The sequence below is a fragment of the Eschrichtius robustus genome, chromosome 2, assembly GCF_028021215.1.
Source record: "Eschrichtius robustus isolate mEscRob2 chromosome 2, mEscRob2.pri, whole genome shotgun sequence".
Taxonomy (NCBI): domain Eukaryota; kingdom Metazoa; phylum Chordata; class Mammalia; order Artiodactyla; family Eschrichtiidae; genus Eschrichtius; species Eschrichtius robustus.
The window spans coordinates 127614499-127641868 of NC_090825.1; the positions used below are offsets into that span (position 1 = coordinate 127614499).

The 27370-nt window shown below is 47.6% G+C and overlaps 1 protein-coding gene across 2 annotated transcripts; it reads left to right on the plus strand.

The window, feature by feature from the left end:
- Window positions 1-14336: 14336 nt before the first annotated feature.
- Window positions 14337-26046, plus strand: GM2A (ganglioside GM2 activator). 2 transcript variants are annotated; one of them, XM_068534553.1, is made up of 5 exons: window positions 14343-14415; window positions 18651-18658; window positions 19284-19445; window positions 24906-25088; window positions 25427-26046. In XM_068534553.1, exons 1-5 carry the CDS (start codon window positions 14343-14345, stop codon window positions 25616-25618), a joined length of 618 nt encoding a protein of 205 aa, XP_068390654.1. In that variant the 3' UTR covers window positions 25619-26046. The 2 variants fall into 2 exon arrangements, with proteins under 2 accessions (XP_068390655.1, XP_068390654.1); XM_068534554.1 differs by lacking the exon at window positions 18651-18658 and having other exon boundaries at window positions 14337-14432.
- Window positions 26047-27370: the final 1324 nt, after the last annotated feature.

The following is a 27370-nucleotide window of genomic DNA, read 5'->3' on the forward strand; positions in this document are numbered from 1 at the left end:
AGGTACATAAATGAGAAGAGGGCATAAGACAGGGGTGGAGTTAAACTGGGGACCACATACCCCCCTAAAAGGAGCACAAGTGGATGTGTTGCGGTGGATGGTTGTTAGAAGGAAATGAAACTCCAAGCTGGCCTGACCTTCCGATTTTTCAAGAGAAATTAGAAATCTGGGGGGTTTTTTTAATGTAAAATTTGTCTCTCTCTCTCTCTCACACACACACACACACACACACACACACACACATGCCATCATGCAAGCTAAACAAAATATTTGCAGGAGGTTACATAGCTTCTGGTTTAGGTAGACAAGTAATGTAACAAGGGGTATGGAAAATGGAAGCAAAAGGAGTAACGAACTCTATCTGGGAGGAAAGGGAAGGTCAGGCTTCCTCAGGGCTGTGATGGTTGACCTGGGCTGTGTAGATTAGGCCAGGATTCTTCTTGTCAAGAAAGTGGGGAAGTGTAACTCTGTGAGGGGATGACTGTGTTAACTTACATTATTGTGCTGATCATTTTGCAATAGATATATATACACACACATACATACTTATGTATACATATATGTATAAAATTAAAAATTAAAAAAAAAGAAAGTGGCGAGAACACGAGTGCCCAGTGCGCAGTACTGCATGGGTTTTCAGGGGGGCTCAGCCGCTCTGTGTGGCTGGAGTACTGGGTGAGATTAAGGAAGGAGGGGGACGCAGGTGGACAGGACAGCCTTGAAGGCCCTTCTTGCGCCGCATGTGGGATCTTAGTTCCCCGACCAGGGAATGAACTCATGCCCCCTGCAGTGCAAGCGCAGAGTCTTAACCACTGGACCGCCAGGGAGGTCCCTGGCCAAGACTTTCTTTTTTTTTTTTAACATCTTTATTGGAGTATAATTGCTTTACAATGGTGTGTTAGTTTCTGCTGTACAACAAGGTGAATCAGTTATACATATACATATGTTCCCATATCTCTTTCCTCTTGCGTCTCCCTCCCTCCCACCCTCCCTATCCCACCCCTCTAGCTGGTCACAAAGCACCGAGCTGATCTCCCTGTGCTATGCGGCTGCTTCCCACTAGCTATCTATTTTACATTTGGTAGTGTATATATGTCCATGCCACTCTCTCACTTTGCCCAGCTTACCCTTCCCCCTCCCCGTATCCTCAAGTCCATTCTCTAGTAGGTCTGCGTCTTTATTCCCGTCTTGCCCCTAGGTTCTTCTGACCATTTTTTGGTTTGTTTTTTAGATTCCATATATATGTGTTAGCATACGGTATTTGTTTTTCTCTTTCTGACTTACTTCACTCTGTATGACAGACTTTAGGTCCATCCACCTCACTACAAATAACTCAGTTCCGTTTCTTTTTATGGCTGAGTAATATTCCATTGTATATATGCGCCACAACTTCTTTATCCATTCATCTGTTGATAGACACTTAGGTTGCTTCCATGTCCTGGCTATTGTAAATAGAGCTGCAATGAACATTTTGGTACATGACTCTTTTTGAATTATGGTTTTCTCAGACGTTCTTACTTTATCCTGTGGGCAATGGGAGTGGCACGATCAGATTGGCGTTATTCACGGTCAGTCTGGGGACTCAGGTGGAGGGCGGACAGAAAGCTCTCTCCTGGAGCCGTCAAACATCTCCTGGAATGGTTCAGGAGGGAGCCGGGGTGCTTCCTAAAGGCACTTCGGTCCAGAAGGCCTGCAGCCCCCAGGTCCAACTCTGGCCCTGCCCCACTGGGCTCCCAGCCTGAGATAATATGGTAATGAGGCGGGTACTGCAAGGAGGCAGTGGAGCTTGGGTGCTGTGGGGTAGGCAGTGGGCAGTTTCCTTTCCTCTTGGCTGTAGCAGCCAGCAGTGCTGTGGTTACCAGGGCCTTGGGTTACAACACATGTTTGTTTTTGAAAAAACGTTGCAATACCTTTTAAATCAGCGCCTTGGACAGGATCCAAGGACAGTAGCGAGGACCAGTCTCTGTGGTGCTTCTTAAAGAAGTAGCTGCAGAGGGAGGGAGCCTCGGAACCTGGATTGCTGGGAGAGCCCGAGTTCAGGCAGGGCTTGGAAGGTGGGCAGGGTGGAAGGAGATCAGATCTCCAGGTCACCCCATTTCCACTCTTCCTTCCTTAGGGCACTTTTTTTTTTTTTAATTTTATTTATTTATTTATTTATGTTTGGCTGTGTTGGGTCTTCGTTTCTGTGCGAGGGCTTTCCCCAGTTGCGGCAAGTAGGGGCCACTCTTCATCGCTGTGTGAGGGCCTCTCACCATCGAGGCCTCTCTTGTTGCAGAGCACAGGCTCCAGACGCGCAGGCTCAGCAGTTGTGGCGCACGGGCTTAGTTGCTCCGCAGCATGTGGGATCCTCCTAGACCAGGGCTCGAACCCTGGCAGGCAGACTCCCAACCACTGCGCCACCAGGGAAGCCCCTTAGGGCACTTTTGCATCCAGAGCACTTGAAGATGATCAGTGTTCCGAGCTGTCCTGGAAAACTAGAATTAGTGGGTAGGGTAGCCCAGGAATGTGGGGTCCAGCTCCGTGGGAAGAAAGACCTTCCAACTGGTCCAAGATTCAGGGGTCTGGCTTGACAGGGAGTGAGGTCCCCATTGTGGGAGGTGTGCAAGCAGAGGCTAACATTGATAGGGCATGCTGGAGAAAGTACTGCAAGGGCCTGCTGAGGTAGGGGTCCTGAGGGAATGGATGCTCAGATCCACTGTGATTGTGAGTGGAAGGGGTATTTATTGTGGTCCCCTTTCAGAGACAGAAGTTCTTCCTCAAAGGAATCAAGATTGGCATTCAAGAGACTTTCATTCTGGTACATGTTGGTGGGAATGTAAAATGGTACATTCGCTATGGAAAACAGTATGGAGGGTTCTCAAAAAATTAAAAAATATGGTAATATGATCCAGCAGTCTCACTTCTGGGTATATAGCCAAAAGAATTGAAATCAGGATCATGAAGAGTTATCTGCACTCCCAATGTTCACTGAAACATTATTAACAAAAGCCAAGATATGGAAACACCCAAATGTCCACTGACAGATAAATGGTTGTATGAAGACAACCAAAGTTTAAAAAAAAGTTAGCCTTTAAAAAGAGAGAAATTCTGCCACTTGTGACAACGTGGCTGAACCTGGAGGACATTATGCTAAGTGAAATAAACCAGGCACAGAAGGATACTGCATGATTCCACTTGTATGAGGTATCTCAAACAGTCTCAAAGAAGCAGAGAAAGGTGGTTCTAGAGATCTGTGGTACAACATAGGGTCTGCAGTTAACAATACTAAAGTATTGTGCTCTGAAACACTTGTTAAGAGAGGGGATCTCATGTTTCGTGTTCTTACCACAAAAACGAAACCAAAAAACAAAGGGGCACAAGGAAACTTTTGGAAGTGATGGACATGTCTATTACCTTGACGGTGGTGATGGTATCAGGGGTGCATGCATATGTCCAAACTCATCCAATCATATATGTTAAATATGTACAGGTTTTTTTGTATATCATTTATACCTCAAGAAAGTTGTTTTAGAAAAGAGAGAGACTTTCATTCTGATCCTTGGCTTGCTATTGATTTGCATTTTGACCCTGGATAATTCACATACATTCACTTCTCTGGCCTCACATCTCCCCACCCTACACTTTACCCAGTGCCTGGCATGGAGTAAGCTCTAGCAAAGATTTGTTTTTTGTTTGTTTTGTTTTTCTAAATTTAATAAACTCTTACAGTATATATACAAATTTTTTTTGGCTGTACCACACAGCTTGCGGGATCTTAATTCCCTGACCAGGGACTGAACCCGGCCCCCAGCAGTGGAAGCATGGAGTCCTAACCACTGGACCGCCAGAAAATTCCCAACAAAGATTCATTGAACAAATGAATGAATGGATGAATTAGCTGGATTGGGTCCAAAGTTGGAGTGGGATCAGCAGGCCTCAGAGGCTACCTGAACCTCCTGAAATTACATTCACAACTCTGCATGTATGAGCAATTCAGTTTTTTTCTGGGTAGAGGGTCTGTAGCTTTAATCACTATTGCCATCATTTATTGAGGATTTGTTACGGCAAGCTAAGGTCTGTACATATTTTATCACATTTAATCTTCAGGAACCATGAGGGAGGTTGGAGGTGTTACTATTTCCACTGTACTAAAGTGGAAACTTGGGTTTGGGGAGTGTAAGGACTTGCTTAGGGTCATATACTGGAGTCGAACCCAGGTCCATGAGACTCCACAAAATAAGCTCTAAGCCACCGTGGTAAATTACTACAGCTTCTCAAAGGGATCTGTGACCGCAGAAGATGAAAACATCCTAGGACCCTGGAGTTCTATTTCTCTGTGGGACTGTGGGGAATGGGGAGAAAGGGGTGGAGGTCGAGGAGGAAGCCAGCCAGCCAGCCGGAGCAGGACAGCGCCCATGCCAGCAAGGGCTGCTATTTAGAGCAGCCCCAGAGCCCCCAGAAAGGATGATAAGGGGTAGGCAGGGAAGAGCAGTTGTAAGAGGAGCCCGGGGAGGGGGAGGCAGCTATCTCCTCCCCCGCCCCTGCTGCCTCCAGCTCACCCTGCCGCCTGATGTCTAAATAAGGCTTAGAGGCACATTCTAGGCAGCTAAAAATAAACTCCGGCTCCCCCTCCTGCCCTTGGGCTTTGGCGACCTCCCCAGCCCCGTCAGGGCTCCCCTGGGCAGGACCAGCTCTCGGAGCCCGCCCTTGCCGGAGCTATAGAATCTTGTGTCGCTGAGGACCCCAGGGTCCTGGTGGGAAAGCTTCCCACCGCAAGAAGACCTGGACCAGAAGTCAGGACGCCCGACTCCGACTCTTGGCTCTGCCCTAACAAAGCTGGGCAAGTCCCTTTTTTCTTTGAACCTCAGTCTCCCCATATGTCAAATGCGGGCGTTAGACGAATGATGTAAAGCGCTGGCATTTTTGAATGAATTCAGGATCCCACACTCAAAACTTCAAAGAGTGCCCACTGGGGTTCTTTTACGGTACATCTGTCGTGCAGACTCATGCCGTCTTTTATTAGGATAATTCGCTGCCCAGTCCTTAACGATTTGAAACATTCACATAATTATCTGGATTTCCAGCTTCTCTTGAAAAATCAGGTCTGTCCACACTGGGCCAGTGTGTCAGGAAACAAGAAGCCCGAATTGGGTAGCGGTCGCCCCCTGCTGGCAGAATGAACGTACTACAGGTGGCGGCTGACGGCCTCACTCACATTTCTGCCCAGCCTTGCAGTTGTGCGAGGCACCTGGAGCAATAGGAGTGAGTACTCTGAGTGCTGGCAGATTCAGTTTTGCAGCCTAGGGTCGGGACATTGGCATTGCTCTGCCCAGCAAATGCTTGTTGAATGAATGAATGAGATAGCTAATAGAATGCTTTGGAGACTGTATTACCAAACCCACCTCGGGTCTGCTCCTCCAACGTGAAGCAAAGCCACTGACACTGGGTTGTGGTGAAGAAAAGAACAACACTTACTGCAGGGTGCCAAGGTAGGGAGCTGGGAGACAAGCCTCAGATTCACTCCAACTTAGTCTTTGATTAGGGGTTTTTGTAAGGGGAGGAACAAAGAGGCTGGGATTAATCATCGTCTTGTGACATTTCTGTGACATTTCTTAATCGTAATTTCAAGAAGTTAGGCTATCTCTGGTTTATGATTCTCTGGCCAGGTGGTCCATGGCTCAGGGGTCCATTAGCTCATCTTGCCCTGGAGAAACAACCTGAATTTCCACCTTAGATGATATCGATAATAGTAGTTTTGGTACATTAACATGTTATCGACAACAGCAATTTTAGTTATCTGCTTAGCTGATTAGTGTTCAGTTAGCACAGCCTTGAGGTCAGAGGGGACAAGAAAGGGAATAAAGTTTTGGATAGAGAGGGAACTCAGTTTTAGGGGGACTCGGTTTCAACTGTCAAGGTCCCCAAGAAGGAGTTTTGACCGTGGTGCTGCCCGGCTGAAATCTGTTGCCAGTGCACTGCGAGCCTGTCCCTGAGTCCAGGTCCCAAGCCCTCAGAAAGCACAAGATCCTCATACCCTCCCCCTCAACCCCACCCCTGGTGGGAGTCATCAGACAAGTAAGGTTCTTAGGTATTGCCCTCCTTCCTGATAAGTCAATAGGATTGTCCTTGGTTGGAAAATTACTGGCAAACCAGTCAGGGTCTGTGAAACTCAAATTATCTTTAGCACCACTTTGGAGGCCAGCCAAGGGGCAGGGAAGGAATCAGGAGGAAGGGTAGCAAAGGTTGAGCAGACCTGCTCAAAGAACGGGCTTCAGGACAGGCTGCTTGGATTCACCCAGCTCTCCTTGAGACGCTCACTGAAGCTAGACACTTCACAGAACCAAAGGATGCTGCATGTGGACTGACCTTCAGACATCATGGAATCCATCCTGCCTCTACATGCAGTAGGGCGATGAGGTGTAGAGTGAGAACCTGGGAACAGCTGAGGCTTTGTCCTTTCTGCTGGGCTTCAGTAAACAGAGGAGAAGGGGAAAGTTCACCAGATGCCTTCCTTGGAAGGAAATAGTGACTCCATCTGTATCCCACCCCTGCAGCTCAGTGGTGGAGACAGTGTCTGGTACTGACCCTTGCTACTCTGTGGTCTTCTGGGTAACAGCCTTGGCCTCATCAGCAGCTTCTTAGAAATGCAAATTCTTGGGCTCTGCCCAGGCCTGCTGAATCATAATCTGCATTTTAATGAGATCCCAGGTGTTTTGCATGTGTATTACCATTAGAGAAAAGCTGCTTTAGTCCAGTAGTTCTGCAAGTTGGCTGCACCTTGGAATCCTCTGGGGGTTACTTTAAAAAATGTTGCTGCATGTGTCCCACCATGGGCTGCAGTCTGGGCCTGGGCTCCCAGGTGATTTGTTTAAAGCTCTCCCGGTGCTACAGCCATTAAAAAGAAGGATTTAGGGACATCCCTGGTGGCGCAGTGGTTAAGAATCGCCTGCCAATGCAGGGGACACGGGTTCAAGCCCTGGTCTGGGAAGATCCCACATGCCGTGGAGCAACTAAGCCCACGCACCACAACTACTGAGCCTGCGCTCTAGAACCCGCGAGCCACAACTACTGAGCCCACATGCCACAACTACTGAAGCCCGTGCGCCTAGAGCCCGTGCTCTGCAACGAGAAGCCACCGCAATGAGAAGCCCGCGCACCACAGCAAAGAGTAGCCCCCGCTCGCCGCAACTAGAGAAAGCCCGAGCGCAGCAATGCAGACCCAATGCAGCCAAAAATTTTTAAATTAAATAAATAAATAAAAATAAAGCTCTCTGAGGTGATTCCAGTGTGTAACCAGCATTGAGAATCACAGCTCCAGGCAAAGGCTCTAATGAGATGAAAATCTGGGGATATTAAGGCAATGCAAATTTGTGTGGGGCTTCCCACCCTGGGCCCTCCCTTGGCACCTTCCCCAGCCCTGCTGGGCCTGCCCAACCAGTCCAACCCCTGCTCCCCAAGGTACTGTCAGGCCTCCAGCTGCCCTCAGGTTTCAGAAGGGTGAGGTGAGAAAGAGGTTCGTGCTCTTATTAGCTTTGCAATTCTGCCCAGCGGTGTGGCCCTGAGCTAAGAGGCCAGAAACCTGGATTCTCATCCCATTTCCGCTGGGTGGCCTTCGGCAAGGTCTGTCCCTCTCTGGGCTTCAATTTCTTGATCTCTAAAATAGGCTAGTCAGAGGAGATTGAAATAACTTCTAGTGTTCCTTCCAGTTTTCTACTATGTAGACAGACTCTCAAAGTTGAAAGGGAACTTGGAGGTCATCTAGTTTAATCTGACCTTCTTACAAATGGGGAAACTGAGGCCCAGTAAGGTTAAAGGCATTGTTTAAGTCAGAAATACCATTACCTTGGCTTCCCTGGTGGCACGGTGGTTAAGAATCCACCTGCCAATGCAGGGGACACGGGTTCGAGCCCTGGTCCGGGAAGATCCCACATGCCGCAGAGCAACTAAGCCCGTGCGCTACAACTACTGAGCCTGTGCTCTAGAGCCCACGAGCCACAACTACTGAGCCCGTGTGCCACAATTACTGAAACCCGCGCGCCTAGAGCCCATGCTCCACAACAAGAGAAGCCACCACAATGAGAAACCCGTGCACTGCAGTGAAGAGTAGTTCCTGCTTGCCACAACTAGAGAAAGCCCGCACACAGCAGCGAAGACCCAATGCAGCCAAAAATAAATAAATAAATTTATAAAAAAAAAAGAAACACCATTACCACTGAGAGAAAATTTTTGACTTCAATGAAAAACTCTTCATTGTCTAGAGCATAGCCTTCTACATATCTACTTCTGGTTCTATGGAGACTCTGTGTCTGTCATTGAAGGTTATCTACATCTGAAGTTGTAGATAACTCATAACAATGGGAAATAATCTTTGCCTATAGACATTTCATTTTTGTCCTGTGGAGGTTAAATTGACTTCCCTCCCCCACTATGGAAGAGGCCGATTTTGCCTCCATTTCTACTTTAATCTCAATATTCCTGATCCATACTTGTGTTTGTTCTTTGAACTCTCCTTTGCACTGGTTGTAACATCTCACAAGTTCCCTCACTGAAGGAGTTAAAAATAAAATCACTACTGCATGCTCATTTCATATCTGTACGAGAGTTATGATTTTACCTTCTTTTCAAAAATTACCCTTGGGCTTCCCTGGTGGCGCAGTGGTTAAGAATACGCCTGCCAGTGCAGGGGACATGGGTTTGAGCCCTGGTCCGGGAAGATCCCACATGCCACGGAGCAACTGAGCCCATGCACCACAGCTACTGAGCCCGTGCTCTAGAGCCCATGAGCCACAACTACTGAGCCTGCACGCCACAACTACTGAAGCCCCCGCGCCTGGAGCCCGTGCTCTGCAACAAGAGAAGCACCGCATGCACCGCATGCACCGCAACGAAGGGTAGCTCCCTCTCGCCACAACTAGAGAAAGCCCACATGCAGCAAAAAAGACCCAACGCCTCCAAAAATAAATTAAATAAATTTTTTTTAAATAAATAAATAAATAAAATAAATTTTTTTTAAAATAAATAAATAAATAAAAATTACCCTTTAATAACAAGAAGAGTTAAGATTTTAAAACCAGAGGTCCAGGCTAAATTTGGGATTGAAACCCATAGAGACCAGGTAGTAACAAAAGTGAGAGATGCACAGCTTGTAGGGGCTGTTGGAGGCTGCAGAATCCCATCAGTGACAACTCAGCTTCAACGGACTGTTGCCCTGTAGAAATGCAGGCCAGTGTTTCCAGATTCTCTGAGTTTTTCAGGAAAGCTGGAAGTCCATAATTTAATGAGAAATCACCTGCTTTTATTATACACTGACAACCAAGTAAAAACCAACTACACACACTACTATCTATAAAATAGGTAAATAACAAGGTCCTACTGTATAGCACAGGGAACTATATTCAATGTCTTGTAATAAACTATAATGGAAAAGAATCTGAAAAAGAATACATACATATATATGTATATACATTTGAATCACTATATGTATATAGTTTCTGAATCAGAAACTAACACAACATTGTAAACCAACTATACTTCAATTAAAGAAAAAAAAAGTAAAAATTCTAAGAAACACCACATAGACAAAACAAATGATATTTGAGGCTTGTGTGGCTGTCTGTGACCTCTTCACATGCATTGGAGGTGGTAAGCATTCCTCACTAAATCTGAAATTGAGCAGGACCCTGCGGGACATTCCCGGGTACAAAAACCTTTCCATGTTCCCCGTTTCTTGCTTGTAGAAAAAGGGTCTTAGTTTCCTAGACCTTCCCTGAGTTCCAAAGAGCAGATTCAAGGAGCTACTAATCAGGGAAGTGAGGGAGTGCAAAAACAAAGGAAAAGCAGCCAACAAAAAATAGTTCAGCGATGAAACAGAGTCCTAGCTTCTCAGGGGATGTACACAACAATCTGACACATGTCTTTGAGTTGTTCTGCAAGAACTAAGGCCCCCACCCAGGTGGAGGATGGTGAGGACATGCTGAGACCCCAGACTGGTCAGAGCCAGGAGGCTGATGGTTGAGATTCCTGGGACACCACCCTGTGACCTCACTACCAACCAATCAGAAGAAAGTCATGCACCCTGCAGCCGGCACCCAAATGTTGCCTTTAAAAACTATTCCCTGAAAACCGCTGGGAGGTTCTGGTCCTTTGAGCAGGCACTGCCTATTCACCTTGCTTGGCCCTGCAATAAAACTGTCTCAGCTCCACACTCCAATGTTTTGGTTTGTTTGGCCTCACTGTGTGTCAGGTACGCGACCTTTGGGTTCAGCAACAAGGGCACTTCCCACACCAGGCTTTACGCTCACACTGGGTCTCCAACCACACACAAGCAGGCTGGGAGGTCATCCTGAGCCATATTATTCCAGGGCTCAGACCCAGTAACTCCTCCAGGAAGCCCATGATGATGAACATTAGAGTGGCAACAACTTTCAAAGTTGCAACCCATCACTCCTAGAATGTGGGTTCTTCAAGGATAATGGTCTTGTTTTAGTAATTGCCACTTTTATGTACGTGTGCGTCTATTGTATGCCAGGTGCTTTATGTCAACCTTGGTCATACATTTGAATCACCTGGGATTAAAAAAAAAAAACCAACCTTGGGTCCCACCTCCAGAGATTTAGGTGTAGTTGGTCTGGAGTATGGGCTGACGACTGAGAATTGTAAAAGCTCTGCAGAGAACTGCAGTGTGCAGTCCTGGCTAAGAATGATGGCCTGATGGTCTGGACCATTTAAAATTTTACATTGGCTCTTCTCCCAGATGTTTCTATTTCTCCCAGATGGTCCGAGAGTTATTTGACTCAAGAATGCCGACCACCTGCACTTTGTATTACTTTAACCTGATTTCTTGTCTTTTGGTATTAATACTCTTGGATAGTATCTTGTTTGTCTTGTCAACTAAGAAAAAAAAAACACCAATCAAACAAACCCAAAAATGAGAGTTGTGAGTTTCAGTTTTCTTTGGGGACTTACTGAGGACTGTAGCCGAGGAGACAGCCTCTCAGATAGTCCTGAGGAACTGCTCTGAAGAGGTGGAGGGAGTTGGGGGAGAGGTCAGTATATGTGTAATTCTGGTGAAAGTGTTCATGCAATCAAGCACACATCTCGGTAGAAGGTTGCTGCTAGTCACAAGGAACAGATATCTTAGTCAATGGTTTTAGTGCTTTTCTAATTATGGGAAGATGCAAGAATCAGGTTCATAAAAATTCTTCCTGAACATATCTAACTATCTAAAGGCCTGTTCTGTCAGTTTTCCCAGAGCACAGTGTCTCATCCTAATCTCCTTCCTGAACCCCTTTCAGGCTGCACTGTAGGTAGAACTGGATGGTGGGCAACATTCTGTCTTACTCTTTACTTGCTGATTGCTTTTCTTGAATAGACCCTAGTTTTTGCAGAGGTGGGGTAGGGTTATAGGAATGGGGGCAGGGCCTTTATTTTGTCTGACTTGAATCTATAAGTATTTTTTGAATGAGTGAATAAATAGCTTAGTACTGGGAGGTAGTTTGTTGTTGTTATTATTATTATTATTAATCCTTGTTTTGCAAATGAGGAAACTGAGCCCAGACAGGTTAAGGCCCCTGCTCAGGCTCTTACAGGACAAGCCTGGGTCTGCCTGACTGGAAGCAAGCACTCTGAACAAGCTACTGTCCTGTTCTTTCTTGCATCTTCCTTATGGTCTTGGTTTCCAGTCACTGTGTCTCTGGCTTTGCACAATCTCCTCCAAAGCCCTCCAGATGGAGATGTCAGGCACTCTGATTCCCAAGGGATGTGCCCCCTCATTGCGAGGTTCTCCTAGGTGGCCAGGAGATTTGACCTTTTACTGCCCAAGACCATTGACTTCTTGTGTGAAGGAGTGTGCCTGAGGCTGAGAGAATGGAGACTTTAGGAGCTGGGAGGAAATGATGTAGGGCTGCACCCCGAAGTCCTGCAGTCCTTGCAATCGCCCAGCCATGAGACTGAAGAAAGAACCCGGAGGGAGTCAGGGACAGAGGCATCAACTATTGGACAGGGAATCTTGCAAGTCAGAGGCAAATGTCCTGGAGCAACCCCCCACCGTGTACGGATGGCAGCTGGCAGGACACAGCTGCAATCTCCGCTACACAGGGGAGGAGGAGGCTATTAGTTACAGGGGACATGACGTCAGAAGGGCTCCTTCGTTGCCAGGGGGACTGTTGGAGCCTCCCCCCCATCCCCCACCAGCTCTTTGGGTTAATAACCCTTGCGAGGGGGCCACTGTTTCCTGTTGATAACTGAACATACTGGAGCCGTTCTGGTTCGAGGACTAGAAACATCATTAGCTGGGTGTCCAGCCGATCATTCAGGTAGTTGCTGATTAACCTTTCACCTTATACATATACACAATGGAATATTACTCAGCCATTAAAAAGAATGAAATAATGCCATTTGCAGCAACATGGATGACATGGAGATTGTAAGTCATACTGAATGAAGTTAAGTCAGACAGAGAGAGAGAAATATCATAGGATATGCGGAATCTAAAAAGAAATGATACAAATGAACTTATTTACCAAACAGAAACAGACTCACAGACTTAGAAAATGAACTTATTGTTACCAGTGGGGAAGGGTGGAGAAAATGAACTTATTGTTACCAGTGGGGAAGGGTGAAAGGAAGGGATAGTTAGGGAGTTTGGAATTGACAAAATAAAGGCCCTGCCCCCATTCCTATAACCCTACCCCACCTCCGCAAAAACTAGGGTCTATTCAGGAAAATCAATCAACAAGTAAAGAGTAAAACAGAGAATGTTGCCCACCATCCAGTTCCACCTACAGCACAGCCTGAAAGGGGTTCAGGGAGGAGATTAGGATGAGACACTCTGTGCTCTGGGAAAACTGACAGAACAGGCCTTTAGATAGTTAGATATGTTCAGGAAGAATTTTTATGAACCTGATTCTTGCATCTTCCTGTAATTAGAAAAGCACTAAAACCATTGACTAAGATATCTCTTCCTTGTGACTAGCAGCAACCTTCTACCGAGATGTGTGCTTGATTGCATGAACCCTTTCATTAGTTTGACGCCTCTTATACCTCTGAGGGAACAGCCTCAGGAGAAGTGAGTTCTAGTTTTGCTTCTGCTATGTGACATTGGACAAGTCCTCTCACTCAGGGGGCCTGAAATTGCGCTTGTGTATAATGAAGAGGTTGTGCTAGATGAGAGAGGGAAGGGATTATCAGAGTGGGAGGAAGGTGTGCAATTAGAAAAGCATATTAAAAGATCAGGTAAAGTCTGGAGTTTAGTTAATACGTCAATGCTGGTTCTTAGTTTTTATTAAAAAAATACCCTTATATCTTAATGTTAACAATGGGGGAAACTAGGAGAGAGTTTTGCACTATTTTTTGCAACTTTTCTGTAATCTAAAATTAATTCCAAAATTAAAAATTTCTTTTAAAAGATGATTAGGTTGTTTTAAATTCTATTAATGCGTTCATTTACTCAACAAAGATTGCCTATTATGTGTCACATTACTAGTGACCAGAAGTCATGGTTTCACCCCTTGTGGGGTTTACAATCTAGCAGTGATTTGGCAGGAATAGTGTCCCTATTGTTTTTTAAAAAATTAAACCTCAACTACAAAGTGTAGTAGCTTAGGGAAATCTTGGCTGATGAGGTATATATAAGCAGAATCCTTGCTCTATCACTTCTTAGTTGTGTGACCTTGGCAAAGCTAACCTGCCTTATCATGTACGTTTCCTCAGTGGTAAAGTGGGGCAAAAAAATGGATTCCCTCGTAAGTGCTTAATAGCGCTTGGCATGTATTAAAGCACTTACTAAAAGTTATCATTATCATTATAATAATTATTTAAAAGACACAGTGATTCGTAACACAGCTAAGGGGAAGCGTAGTATCGGTAGGGGGCATGATATTTTTGTCAAGAAGGACTTGGGCGAACGAAACCATGATGGCCCTTCCAGCAGTGACGGTTAACAGCGTGAGTTCAGAAACAACAGCCCCACCCCTCCTCGCACTCCGGCCCCGCCCCGAGTTAAGCTCCGCCCCTCCCTGGAGCTCTTGTTCCCTTCCCTGTAGCGCGCTCATTCCCCCCCGCCCCGCCTCGCCCCGCCCCTTTTCTCCTCAGACTCCGCCTCCGCCACTGAAGGCGGGGCCTGTCGCCCACGCGCGAAGGGCGGGGCTAAAGGAGGAACCATTGGGGGGCGGAGCCGGGAGAGCTCTATCCAATCCCCAGCCCCGAAATCTCAGATCCGGAGGGGGCGGGACGCACGGGGAAGTAGCCGCACTCAGCTTTGCATAGCAACGCACAGCTTTGCATAACCGAAACAGGCAGGCATTTAAAGGCATCGTCGCCTCCACGAACCCTGTAGTTAACTCGGTGAGGACCCACCCTTTGCGATGAACCCCCTGATGCAGGCTCCTGTCCTCATCTCCCTGGGCTTGCTTCTCGCCGGCCCAGCGGCTCCTGCACGCATTTTCTCGAACTGGGTGAGCACCCTCTCCTTTAGGAGGCTGCTTCCAGCATCCCAGCCCAGCTCGGGATGTGCGGGCTGGGGTGGGATATGGGGGTGGCCTCTCCGATCTCTAGAATTACTTCTTTGCAGCAGGGCCTCCCAAAGTCACTAACTGTGGGACTCTGAGTGGGTCCTTTGCTTTCTGCGGGTTTCAGTTTCCCCATCTGTACAGAGGGTGGGCTGTAAGGCTTTGCTCTGCTCCAGACTGTTTTGGAAGGGTTAATCTCAGTCATGTCTGTACTCCTGTCCTCTTTCCAAACGTCTGAGTGAAATTTTACGGAACTGCAAGACCAAGGCTCTAATCCCAGGCGCAGAGACGCAGCCCCGTTTACGTGCCCTCTCTTTTCCGCCATGAAAATGCCTGGTACCCTTCCCCTCCCCTCTGTACTGCTCTGAGGCGCTGCTCCTCCTGGTGGGTGGGTGGGTTTGAGAGGCTCTTCACCCCAGAAGGTCCATACTTGCTCCTCTGGCGACAAAGGTGCAGCCCTACTCCTGGATGTGAGGCATGGAGAGGCGCCAGCCTACAAGCTTCTCCCTATCTTCTCAGTCACCCTGTGCTCCAGACCCTGGGGAAGGGGAAGTTCTGTCATTCTGAGAAGTAGAGAAGCCTAGTTCCATGGCCTCTTTGCTGCATACGTGGGGGCCAGACACTTAGTATCTCTGGCAGCAGTCAAAGAGAGAGGCCCAGCCTAGGTCCCCTCCCGCCAACCTCCTTGGAAATATTTGTCAAAGCCAGGAACAGGGTGGTGTGAGGGAAAGTTGGGATAGGACTAGGAGGCTTGGCTTCTGATTCCTCCTCTGTCTCTAATCCATGGGAGTGGCATTTGGGCTCCTTAAGCCTTGGTCTCCTTATCTGTACAATGGGCTTGATAGTACCAACCTGCCTTTCTTTGATGGTTGTGGGTGAAGGGAAATGCTTCCATGGATGGAAAAGCTCTTATATCTTAAACTCATAAAGTGATAGAAGCCAGTGGGCTCGGCCTCACCCTGCCCCAGGGGCAAGGAGTCTATTTTGCCTATTGAATGGAGGAGCAAAGAACTCTTGGCCTTATTGGCCCGGAGGGTTCACAGTTAGTCCCTGAGTGTAGGTTGAGAATGTTTCTCTTGGCTCCAGGTCTGACCACTATGAGGTGGTGTGGCTAAGTCTGGAACCAGTCCTACATCCCCGCTCTCCTACATGTCTTGCCTGTGGATGCCGTCCCAGACCAGAGGGTCTTACGTTGGCAGTTTTAGAGAGGCCATGAGACATCAGGGAGTTCACCCACCTTACCCAGCCCCATAGAGGATAGGGGACTCATCTGAGATTACACAGCACGGGGCACTTTCCATTCTTATCTGCTATCATCCGGGTCTTCTCTGGGCTCATGTGATTCGGAACCCTTACCCTGAAACCCTGGGCCACATGAAGGCTGTGGGGTGATAGTGAGTGTTTGAGCATCGGGAAACCGGAGTTCCAGTTCCTCATGACCCTGGGCTGTGGTGATCCTTAGATAAAAGGGGAGAATGTCTAGCCCCAGGCTGGGCGCAAAATAGGTACTTAATAGACTCTCTGATAACTGTCTAATGTCATTTATCGTGCACATACTATGTGCTATGTGTTGAGCCATGTGCTTTGCTCTTTATTTCCCTAATAAACTTTTTTAGGGGAGTAATTTTAGACTTACAGAAAAGTTGCAAAGACAGTACAGAGTTCCCACACACTCCTCACTCAGTTTCCCCTAATGTTAACATCTTGTATTACCATGGTACATTTGTCAAGACTGAGAAACCAACATAGGTGCATTACCACTAGCTAAACTCTAGACTTTATTTGGATTCTACCAGTTTTCCCATTAACGTCCTCTTTCTGTTCCAGGATCCAATCTCGGGCACCACGTTGCATGTGTTGTCCTGTCTCCCCAGTCTCCTCTGGTCTGTGACAGTTTCTCAGTCTTGTGTTTTCATGGCTGTGACAGTGTTGAGTTGTGACCTGTACTTTCTGTATACAAACTTCTCACTCTTACAGTAGCCCTGTGAGAAGATATAGTTATGCCCATTTAATATATGAGGAAATTGAGCCTCAAGAGGGGTCAACTGACGCATGTTCTCAGCTAGTAAGAGTGGCTGAGGTATGGTTTTAATCCAGGTCTGTGATTTGGACCCATATTTCTGCCTCCACAGCTGTGCCTTTGCCCTCTGCCATACGTTGCCTCTTCCCACATGTTAGCCTAGGCTGGGATGACAAATATCTGGTGCCAGGCCTGCCCTTAGTGGGCATTGCTAACACATCATGCTTCCTTTTCCAGATGAGACTGGACTCAGCTGCAGAATTCACTGCGACAGAAGCCTCTAGTCAGCCATCGACAAAGCACCTTGTTAAATATCCCCAGAGCCTGAGGGAAGGAGGAGCAGTGTTCTCTGGACACTTCCTCCAGCCTGGAATCAATCCTCGCTGTGAATCTGGCTGCCTTGGAATTTGTGAAAGCAGCTCTAGAAAACGGCTAGTCCTCCTACCCACCCTCCAGCCCAACTCTTAATCCCAGGCATGCTTTCATTTGATAGTGGCCTTCTAATTGGTCTCCCGTGTTCTAAACTCGACCCTCTGCAGTCCATTCTCAACCATAAACCAGAGCATGGCACTCTCCTGCAATGGCGTTCCATGGCACTTATAGGAAATCCAGCCTCCTGATGATGACCTATGAGGTCTGGCATGAATTAAATGACCCTGCCACCCCTCTAAGCTTACCTGGGTGCCTCATCCACTACATCTAGCCCACTGGCCTTGTAGGGCCCAGAGCAGCTGAGCGTCTTCCCAGTGCGGGGCCTTTGCCCATGTTCCCTCTGCCTGAACATTCTTTCAGTACTTGCATGGCTGACTCCTCATCTTGCAGGATTATAACTTCCTCATCACCCTATTTAAGTGAGTCCTTTGTTACTCTCAACACGACCCTCTGTTTGTTTCTTTTATGGCACCCAGAGATCATAGTGGGTAATATTTATGTACATTGGACTGTAAGCTCCTCATCGCAGGGCAGGCACATTTCTAATTGTTTACCTCTATGAACAGCCCTTGGCCCCGGGCCTGTGATCACTGCTTCATAAATATCTGCGGAATGAATGTTGAAGGAAACATTTGTTGGTACCTACCCTGTCTAAGGGGCTGTGGGGAATGCAGGGATGAATGAGGCCTTTCTTAGTCATGGCCCAATGCTTCATTCCAAGGGACAGAAGCCCATTCCAAGAAGCTCAAGTAAAGGGAAGTTTATTCCAGGTATACAAGGAACCTCATGGAACTAATGGCAGGAAGTGGCGACTGGGATGTCTAATGGCTATCATTTAGGGAGCCAGCTCATGCTTTGTGCCTGGCATTGTGTTATGAGCTTTATGTCCATGCTCTCACCCTCGCAACAGGTCTGGGAGGAAAGTAGAAATGACTCCACTTAAAAGATGTGGAAATTGCAGCTCCAAAGGGGAAACTGGCCTGTAGAGTCACATGATATGGTGGTCGAGCTATGATTTCAAGCCATGTCTACCAACTAAAGCCTTGATTTACCCATATCTTAGTCTAAAACCATGCCCTTGGCTGTTCCCCCTCACTGCCTATTTAGATAGGGGGCCGGAGGCAGGGGGCGACTCTGTCTGTTCTCTTTTCCACAGACCAACAGAGCCCTTAGTTCTTGTCCCTTTGGCTTGGTCATGAGTCTAGGTGTTCTGGCTCTGCCTTAAAGCTTATGACCCCATGACAGCTCAAAGCCCAAAGTCCTCTGAATGATTTTGCCTCTGTCTCACTTCCCAAATTGGAGGCAGAGAGAATCTGTACGCCTGGCCTGGGTTAAGTATTCTCTTTTGGCCCACCTACCTGTGGCTGTGTTGATGACGGGGGTCAACTTGGGGATGTGGGACTGGCAGGTTTTCCTTCTAAGATGGGATGTGCATGGTGGGAATGCTGAAAGTCTCTCGTAGGTGGCCTTCAGGGGGCTGGGAAAGGTGTGAGTGGGTGGGCAGAGTCTGCATGGTATAGGAAGTGTTAAAGATCATAGACAGGGTTCTGTGGGAGTGGGGAGTCAGTGGTCATGTGTAGTTGGACACGATGGTGGAATCAGGAATCAGGAGACCTCTTGGGGGATGTGGAGGAAGAAGAGGAGATATGGCTCAGCAGAGGGGAGGGGAATGAGTTGGGGTGTGGGACAGGGCAGGGCATGAGCAATGGGAGTTAAGAAAGTACTGGTTAGGATTGCGGAAGTTTGTTCACTAGGGATTGTTCATCAACAGATGGCCCACTGGGGATCTTTTCAGGTGTGTCCTAGTCCCTCCCTGGGCTAATTGTGCCTCCTTGAGGGTAGGGTGTTAGATGTTGTTATGTTTCCCCCTGTGTTTTGTGTTCCCTATTGTTCCTGGCCCTGGATTGGGCTTGGGGTGTGACGTGAATAAAGTTCTGGGCATGGGCTGCAAAGCCGAATCCTCCAAAAGCCTCCCTCTAAGGAGATGCCAAGACTAGTTGGAGAGGAGTGGGGAGCAGGGAGGTGAGAGATCAGAGAAGGTATCTACCAAAGGTGGATATGGTTAGTCTCCTGTTTTGAAGTACAAGGTCTGTGATTTTGTGCTCTATAGTTCACGGCACACTTTTTGGAGATTGTCTTTTAGTTTAGTCCTGCCTATGAAATGTGTAGGACCAGTGTTATTCCAGGTTTACAGATGTGGAGTTGCAGATGAAGCTCATAGAGGGCAGGTACCTCGCCCACGGGCACACTGTCAGTAAACTGCTCTGTTAATCCTTCTAACCTGTGAGAGTTCCTCTTGTCAACTTTTCTTTTCTCTTCTTTTCTTGCTGCCTTATTGTCCTTAGCTCTCCCAGCTTGGTAGCTTTTCCTGGGATAACTGCGATAAGGGGAAGGACCCTGTGGTGATCAACAGCCTGACTGTGGAACCTGACCCCGTTGTCATTCCTGGGAACATGACCATCAGCGCTGAGGTCAGGACCACTGCGAACCTCAAAGATCCTCTGAAGGTGAGCCCAGGGGTGGGCAGGGTCAGGGAGGTGCTGAAGGGAAGGTGCTGTGGGCCAGAGGGAGGGCCCTGAGGCATGTATGCTCAGGGAACTGAATAATTTTGGAATCCTGGAATCCCAGAGCAGCAAAAGAAGCATAGATTTGTTAAATGTCCTTTCATAAGTTTATTTGCCTTTTGTATTTCTGTTTAGGAATAACCAGTTCATTCATGCCTGTTGCCTGTTTTGGGGGTGGATATTTGCATGTTTTCATACAGAACAATAGAAACTTTCTGTGTATCCATTGCAACTCCATATATTGTAGTCCTTTCCTAACTGGTTTGCATTGCTACCTTTATACCATATTATTATTTTTTTAATATTTATTTGTTTATTTGGCTGCATCAGGTCTCCGTTGCGGCATGCGGACTCTTCGTCGCAAGGCACAGGGCTTCTCGCTAGTTGTGGCGCGCGGGCTCCAGAGCGTGTGGGCTTAGTAGTTGTGACATATACCGTATTCTTGTATGCCTTCAGCCTGTCCTGGTGCAGATCTCTTCTGGCACCAGTTTCCTTTTGACTCTTTAAAAGGTTTTCTGATTTGGAATCTGTGTACCTGAAACTACCCTTTGACTTGGTTAATCACAGCCCCTACCTCATACATTTCTCTGAGCGATTACTGAGTTAATAACATGGATAGTCCTTGCACAGGGCCTGGCACACAAGACCAGCTCGGTACATGTTAGCCCTTGTTAATATTTCCGTTAGTATCAATCTCTTCCTGTGGCTTCTTTGACCCAGACAGAGTCCTGTACGTGCAAACAGCTCTCAAGCTTTGCTTTGTCCAGCACCTCTTCCCAAGTCTTCTACAGGCTACGTCACTGCATTTTCTTTAGCTGTTCTTCAAGTGATTTTCTACCAGGGTCACATTTCTACACTACCTCCGCTGAGTCTGGAGCAAAGAGCTCTTTGGCGAGCTGGCCATCGTGCTTGCTCTTCTGCCACTGCCATGCAAACTGCAGACGTTTCCAAGAACACTGATGCAGTACAACTGACTTGGAAGGAAAAAGCTGGTGAACTCCTTTTTCTTTCCCCAGCCTTTTCCTGGCTTCTTTGTAGGCCATTAAGATGGGTTCCCCCCACCCATTTTCTATTATAGATCTTCCTCAACTTACATCCCAGTGAACCTAGCATAAGTTGAAAAATCTCGTTAAGTTGAAACTGCATTTAATACACCTAACCTACCAAACGTCACAGCTTAGCCTCGCCTACCTTAACCACACTCAGAACATGTACATTAGCCTGCAGTTGGGCAAAATCATTTAACACAAAGCCTATTTTATGATAAGGTGTTGAATATTGAATACTGTACTGAAAGTGAAAACCAGAATGGTTGTGTGGGTACAGAATGGTTTAAGTTGTTTACCCTCGTGATCGCACGGCTGATTGGGAGCTGTGGCTTCCTGCCACTGCCCAGCATCTCCAGAGAGAATGCTACTGCATATTGCTAGCCCTGAAAAAGATCACAATTCATAACAGGAAGTACAGTTTCTACGGAATGTGTATTGCTTCTGTACCATCGTAAAGTTGAAAAATTGTAAGTTGAACCATCGTCAGTCTGTACTTTATTACCTGTCATAAATTTGGGCCATTGAGCTTTTTAAAATTGGACTCAGATTCCCACTGCCTCTTCCCTTCCTCCTACATTTCTCTTATGTATATATTTTTGATTTGGTTCCTTTATCTTTTTAGGGTATGTGCATACTAGCTATTAAACGAAAGCCTCTCACCACTTGTGTAGGAGAAAAGATGATGAGTCTTCTTTTACAGATAAGAGACACTGAAGCTCAGAGAAGGATGCAACTTGCCCCAGGTCAGCATTCAAGGCTGGTGTCCTTACCTATCTAATGTTTCCTATTCCTGAGCTCTTTCTGGCAGGGAGGTGGAATTAGTGCTTGGAGTTTTAGCAGGGGAGTACGCCAGGACTTTCCTCTTGACAGCAAAGACCCCCGCCCCCCAGGAGAGCTGCTAGGACGCAAGCACTGTATGAGCCTGAAGGGCTCTTAAGGTTAATGGCTTCTCCCCTTGTTACTGGGGCCCAGAGAGGAGTGACTGGTCCAGGCCATGTACCTGTTAGTGGCAGGAGAGAAACCTCCTCCTCCTCCTCTTCTGACCTTGCTGAAGTGAAATTTCTTCAATCAAAAGTCCCATTTGGGGCTTCCCTGGTGGCGCAGTGGTTAAGAATCCACGTGCCTGGAGCCCGAGCTCTGCAACAAGAGAAGCCACCGCAGTGAGAAGCCCGGGCACTGCAACGAAGAGTAACCCCCGCTCACTGCAACTAGAGAAAGCCCACGCGCAGCAATGAAGACTCAACGCAGCCAAAAATAAATAAAATAAATTTTAAAAAATATTAAGGAAAAAAAAAAGTCCCATTTGGAACCTGGATGGACTTGATGCCAGCTACAATTCTGAGAAGTTGGATGCGCCAGATTCTGTGAGCCATGGGCAAGGTTGGAGTCTTGTCCAGGAACGCCTTTTTCTTCTTTTGATGTGTTCCACAGGATTTGGCATAATTTAGAACTCCCTTCTTTGAGCTCTCATGTTCCAGCCTCTGAGACCTTGGTTTCCCATTCCTCAGGAATCGTAAACTGCTACCACATTTGGCATGTACACTTATTTCAGGCTTTTAGACACGTAGCTTTCAGCCCTGATGGTTTAGCTTTTTTTTTCCCCTCTAAAGTCCTGTACCTGCAATGCCCCTGCCTGAGCCCTGTGGTTGAGATATAACTGCCCCTTCCCCGATCTCATCAAATGTCTCCCCTTCAAGTCAGTTGCTAACAGTGGATTTTTTTTTTTTTTTAATTTATTTATTTTATTTTTGGCTGCATTGGGTCTTTGTTGCTGTGTGCGGGCTTTCTCTAGTTGTGGCAAGCGGGGTTACTCTTCGTTGCGGTGTTCATGCTTCTCATTGCAGTGGCTTCTCTTGTTGTGGAGCACAGGCTCTAGGCACGTGGGCTTCAATAGTTGTGGCATACGGGCTCAGTAGTTGTGGCTCGTGGGCTCTAGAGTGCAGGCTCAGTAGTTGTGGCACACGGGGTTAGTTGCCCCATGGCATGTGGGATCTTCCCAGACCAGGGCTCGAACCCGTGTCCCCTGCACTGGCAGGCGGATTCTTAACCACTGCACCACCAAGGAGGCCCCTATCAGTGGGTCTTTATCTAGAGCCTTGTGTGCCTAGCCCTGAGCTAGAGGCCAAGAGAAAAGTCATTGTTTTCAACTTGTAAGAAACTTTGACTCTTAGGATGTCAGAACTGGTAGGTCTCTTCAAGATCATGAGATCCAAATACTCCATGGTCAAGATGGAGGAGCAGAGGCCTGAGTGGGGAAAGGACTTGCCCAAGTGCCCTGGTGGGTACAGGGATCCTGATTCCATTACCTGTCAGTGCCTCTGTCCGTCTTGTGGAACCAGGTCCCATGACACAGGGGTTTATTTAGGTTGAGCTGTGGAGGTGCTAAGGTAGTCCTGGAGTAGAGGGATTGATGGTCCCTTATTACTCAGCTTTGCTTGGTTTTTTTTTTTTTTTTGGCCACGCTGCACGTCTTGTGGGATCTTAGTCCCCCAACCAGGGATTGAACTCGGGCCCATGGCAGTGAAAGCACCAAGTCCTAACCACTGGACCGCCCAGGGAACTCCCCTTGCTTGCTCTTCTGAGCCATATGAACAAGTAGACTGAGAACAAAGACTGGAAAATCAGCCATGGTTTGTAATCCCTAAACGGCAGGCATGACTGTTGTCTTAAGTTCGGGGTGCCCCCGCTGAGTACCTCCTGTGCTGTGCTTGTCCTGGCTGGGGGAGGCCTGGCTCCTGGTGGATGCAGCCCCACAGGCTTCCAGTGTGGTGGGAGGAGCCCAGGCAGGACTTGGTCCCCGCTGGTCCCCTCAGCTGGGTGTTCTTTCTTGTTCAGGGCAGAACTGGCTCAACCATTTTCATTGGGGTGTTAGCAAAACAAGGAGGGGTACTGAGGGGAGAAGTCCAGCAGGAAGTAATTTTTGGACTTCAGGCACTATGCTAAGTGTTTGACAGGCATTGTCTCACTCAGTGGGACCTTGTGAGAGAGGCAGACACTCTTAAAATATCCCATTTTGGAGATGAGGGGATGGAGACAGAAGAAATTCCCCAAGGGCACAAGAGTAGGAAGTGGCCGAAGTAGCATTCCACTCCAGGCCCTCGGCTCTTTCTAGGCAAAGGGGTTGAGGCAGGCTTGGCAGGAGAGGAGACAGGAGGGCTGGGAGGGGACTGTGCATGACTTGGGGTGGGGAATAACGTGTGGGTCAGCAGAGTGGGATGAGGCAAATTTGAGTTTGTCCACTCAGGATACAGCCTGCGCGGACTTATCCCTTCCTCCTGGACCTGGATCCTGACACCTGGGCCAGTTGCAAGACTGAGTCCACAGCCTGGGGAGCCAGCCTGAGCCCAGCAGCCTCAAGAGGAATAAGTGCCCATCCAGGATTTGTCTCTTAGAAACAAAAGCCCTGAATCAAGTGAGCTTGGGGGCTGGGATTCATAGGATGCTGTGATGTTACAGCCGAGAGTGGTTTCCTGCCATTACACCCACAGAGGATCAGACTTCCTCCTGCCCTTTCCTGACACTTTTCCCTGACACCTTTGGGGGGATACGAACATGGTCCCTAAGGCACAACTCATTTGGCTCTTAGGCAGCTAATACTTAGTGAATGCTTAGCCTGTGCCAGGCACAACTGGTCAGCCCCCACCTCCAGAACAGGAGCAGAATCATGGCAGCATGGAGGTGTGAAGTACTCACAGATCTCCCCATCCAGCTTCTCTCTGGGTGCAGGAGTCCTTTTGTAGCTTCCCCAACAGGGTCCAGGCAGCCCACCTCTTCTTGAGGTAGTTCCATCTGTTGTAACCTCACTATGATTGTTAAGATCTTCCTAATAGCAATCCCAAAATGATCTCTCTGTAAATTCCTATTGTTTTCAGTTGTCTTCTATGGCTGTACAGAGAAAATAGGATCCAAGAATAGCAGATGGGTTTCATCTTGGTAACCAACTCCAATCAGTTGGTGGTAGCTGCCTGAAGTCCTCTGAAGGAAAAGGTTCTGAAGCCAAGATTGGGCTGAGAAGGAAAGTCTAGAAGCAATGCCACAGTTAGCCAATTAGCAGTTAGATGACAAGTGCATTTCAACTTCAGCCAATGGGTGGTGACTACCTAAAGAATTATAAGACTGTGTGGATCAGTGCAGGGGGGAAAAAAAGTTACATTTGATTATTAATGTCTGCCATGGGCACAGGAAAGGATAGTGTTGGAGCATGTGCCACAATATTGTCATTTCTCGATCAGAATATCTCCCAGATCCCGTCCAATTAAAAACTCTGTTAAAATAAAATGCTGGCCTTTTAAAGAGGCAGAGGAACTGGTATGTTTGCCTTGGAATTTTACACTTTCTCCAACTCTCTCACCAGGTGGTATTAACTCTGGAGAAGGAGGTGGCTGGCTTTTGGGTCAAAGTCCCATGTATGGAGCAATTTGGCAGCTGCACCTATGAGAACTTCTGTAATGTGCTTGAAGTGTTAACTCCCCATGAGAATCCCTGCCCAGAACCCCTGCACACCTATGGGCTTCCCTGTCACTGTCCCTTCAAACAAGTAAGTATAGGGAGGGGAGAGCATTCCCCCTGTGACTAGAGTAGAGACATGGGGTTTGGAGACATTCTCTTGCAGACCTGGATGTCTGTGGGTGTAAATTGATATGATCTATCCTGAATCACTTATCTTTTGGGGGCCTCAGTTGATCCAACTGTGAATGGGAGACCTGAAGCTCGATCTGACCTCTGGTGTGCTTTTGCTATCACATTCTATGTTCTACATGGCTCTTAGGAGAGTGGGAGGAGGGGCAGTTTGCAGCTGCAATCCTAGAGGTCACTCCAGGAGAGAGTCCCATCTGTAGGCTCTCACTGACCTGTGGTCCACTGCCTTTCCCACAGGGTACCTACTCACTGCCCAAGTCTGACTTCTTCCTGCCTGACCTGGAGCTGCCCATCTGGCTCAGCAGTGGGAACTACCGCTCGGAGATCATCCTAAGCATCAACGGGAAGCGTCTGGGCTGTGTCAAAATCTCCGCCTCTCTAAAGGGCAAAAAAGGTGGCACCTGCCACTGCAGAATGAAGAGGGTGTGAGGAAGGCATCCTCTTCTTCTGTCTTACGTTGGCCAAGGCCAGATTCTACTCTCTGTCCTTTCTCAAGCCCCTTTCTACAATGACGACACTCCCCCGCTGAAAGTCATTTTATGCCACCTACAAAATTTTTAGGTGTGGGCCAGCAGCCCTAACCTAAGGGCGGATGAGCCTGGTGGTTTTTGACAGCCCAGGACATCTACTGGGCTGGCCACTGCATTTTCCTCCTCACCCCCATGTCTTTCTCTAAGAGCTCAACTCATTTTCTAAACAGTCAAGGAAGGGGGCTAACACGTCAGTGTTAGGTCAGTGTGTCACTGACCTAAAAGCAGAGTGAGAGTACTAACAGTTTTCATTTTACTCCCACCCCCTCTTACAATGAAGGATCTGAAGGAGTCGATCTCAGTCTGTTCCTCCATTAACGTCTATGATTTAGTGTTCTTTTCTAGACTTGCCCAGTTAACAGTGGGGCACGGTGTGTCCTGGAGAGGCAAGGCATGTGATGGGAGAGATATCTGAGAATGCTCTATGTGTTTAATACAGTCTGCGAACTCAGGTACCTGCAGGGCAAAGCGCAAGACATCAGTAAGTGATGAGGACCACGAGGAACATGTTGTTTGCGGGCACATCTTCCATTTTTTCCTTTGTATAATAACATAACTGATCCGAGGCAGCTGCTGCCCAGTCTCGAGCTAGGGGTATAATCAGGGATGTGGGGACTGGGGTGAGTTGGAAAGGGCACATCTGGTCCGTAGGGACAGCTGCTATCTAGCTATAGCCAGTGAGTACCACAGGAGAGTATGGGCCCAGCATTGCCAAATATTCTCAATTTCTTTTTCCCTCGAGAAGCCAGAAATCCAGACTTTTATATGAAATCAATTTTAAAATATTGGCAACGAATTATTTTTTTAAATACTGAGCAGGCAGAAGGGGCCAATCAGACTTGTCACTGGGGAAATCTGGTTGGCTCATGGGTGGCCAGTTCGTGGCCTTGGATATAAGAACATGCATGCCTTGTCCTTTTAACCTTGAGACAACTCCTCCAGCGCTGTTTCTCCCTCCATCGGGTCAAATCCATAGTGCCTGACCCTAGAATGCTCCTCCAGTGCTGGGGGAGTAGAGGCGGCCTCAGAGCTGTGAGCTCAGGGATCACGAGGCTGCCTGCCCTGGCCTTGGAGCACTGTCAGGTTGAGTGGGGCAGAGGCTGAACAGGTGGACCCGCCAGCAGCCACTGTGGAGCAGGGATCCAGCGAAGAGAGGTGGACTCATGTCAGGTGCCTGGGTTTGTTCACTGTCCTGTCCTCTCATGACAACTTAATCACCCATGACCAGCCCCGGGTTCTGGGCTCACATGAAGGCTGAAATGGTAATAAATCTTTTTAACTTGAGGAGAATTCCTCCTTTGTTGTGGCTGCATATTTTCTCATTGATCACATCTCAGGATTTCTTTCTTATTTTTTTTAAAACATCTTCATTGGAGTATAACTGCTTTACAATGGTGTGTTAGTTTCTGCTTTATAACAAAGTGAATCAGCTATACATATACATATATCCCCATATCCCCTCCCTCTTGCATCTCCCTCCCACCCTCCCTATCCCATCCCTCTAGGTGGTCACAAAGCACCGAGCTGATCTCCCTGTGCTATGCGGCTGCTTCCCACTAGCTATCTATTTTACATTTGGTAGTATATATATGTCCATGCCACTCTCTCACTTCGTCCCAGCTTACCCTTCCCCCTCCCCGTGTCCTCAAGT

Excerpts from the sequence above, each read along its gene's own strand:
- GM2A (XM_068534554.1), top strand. The coding sequence starts at position 14,343 with ATGAACCCCCTGATGCAGGCTCCTGTCCTCATCTCCCTGGGCTTGCTT. Across the intron at positions 14,433-19,283 it reads CACGCATTTTCTCGAACTGG|CTCTCCCAGCTTGGTAGCTT; the intron begins GTGAGCACCCTC and ends TATTGTCCTTAG. Across the intron at positions 19,446-24,905 it reads ACCTCAAAGATCCTCTGAAG|GTGGTATTAACTCTGGAGAA; the intron begins GTGAGCCCAGGG and ends CTCTCTCACCAG.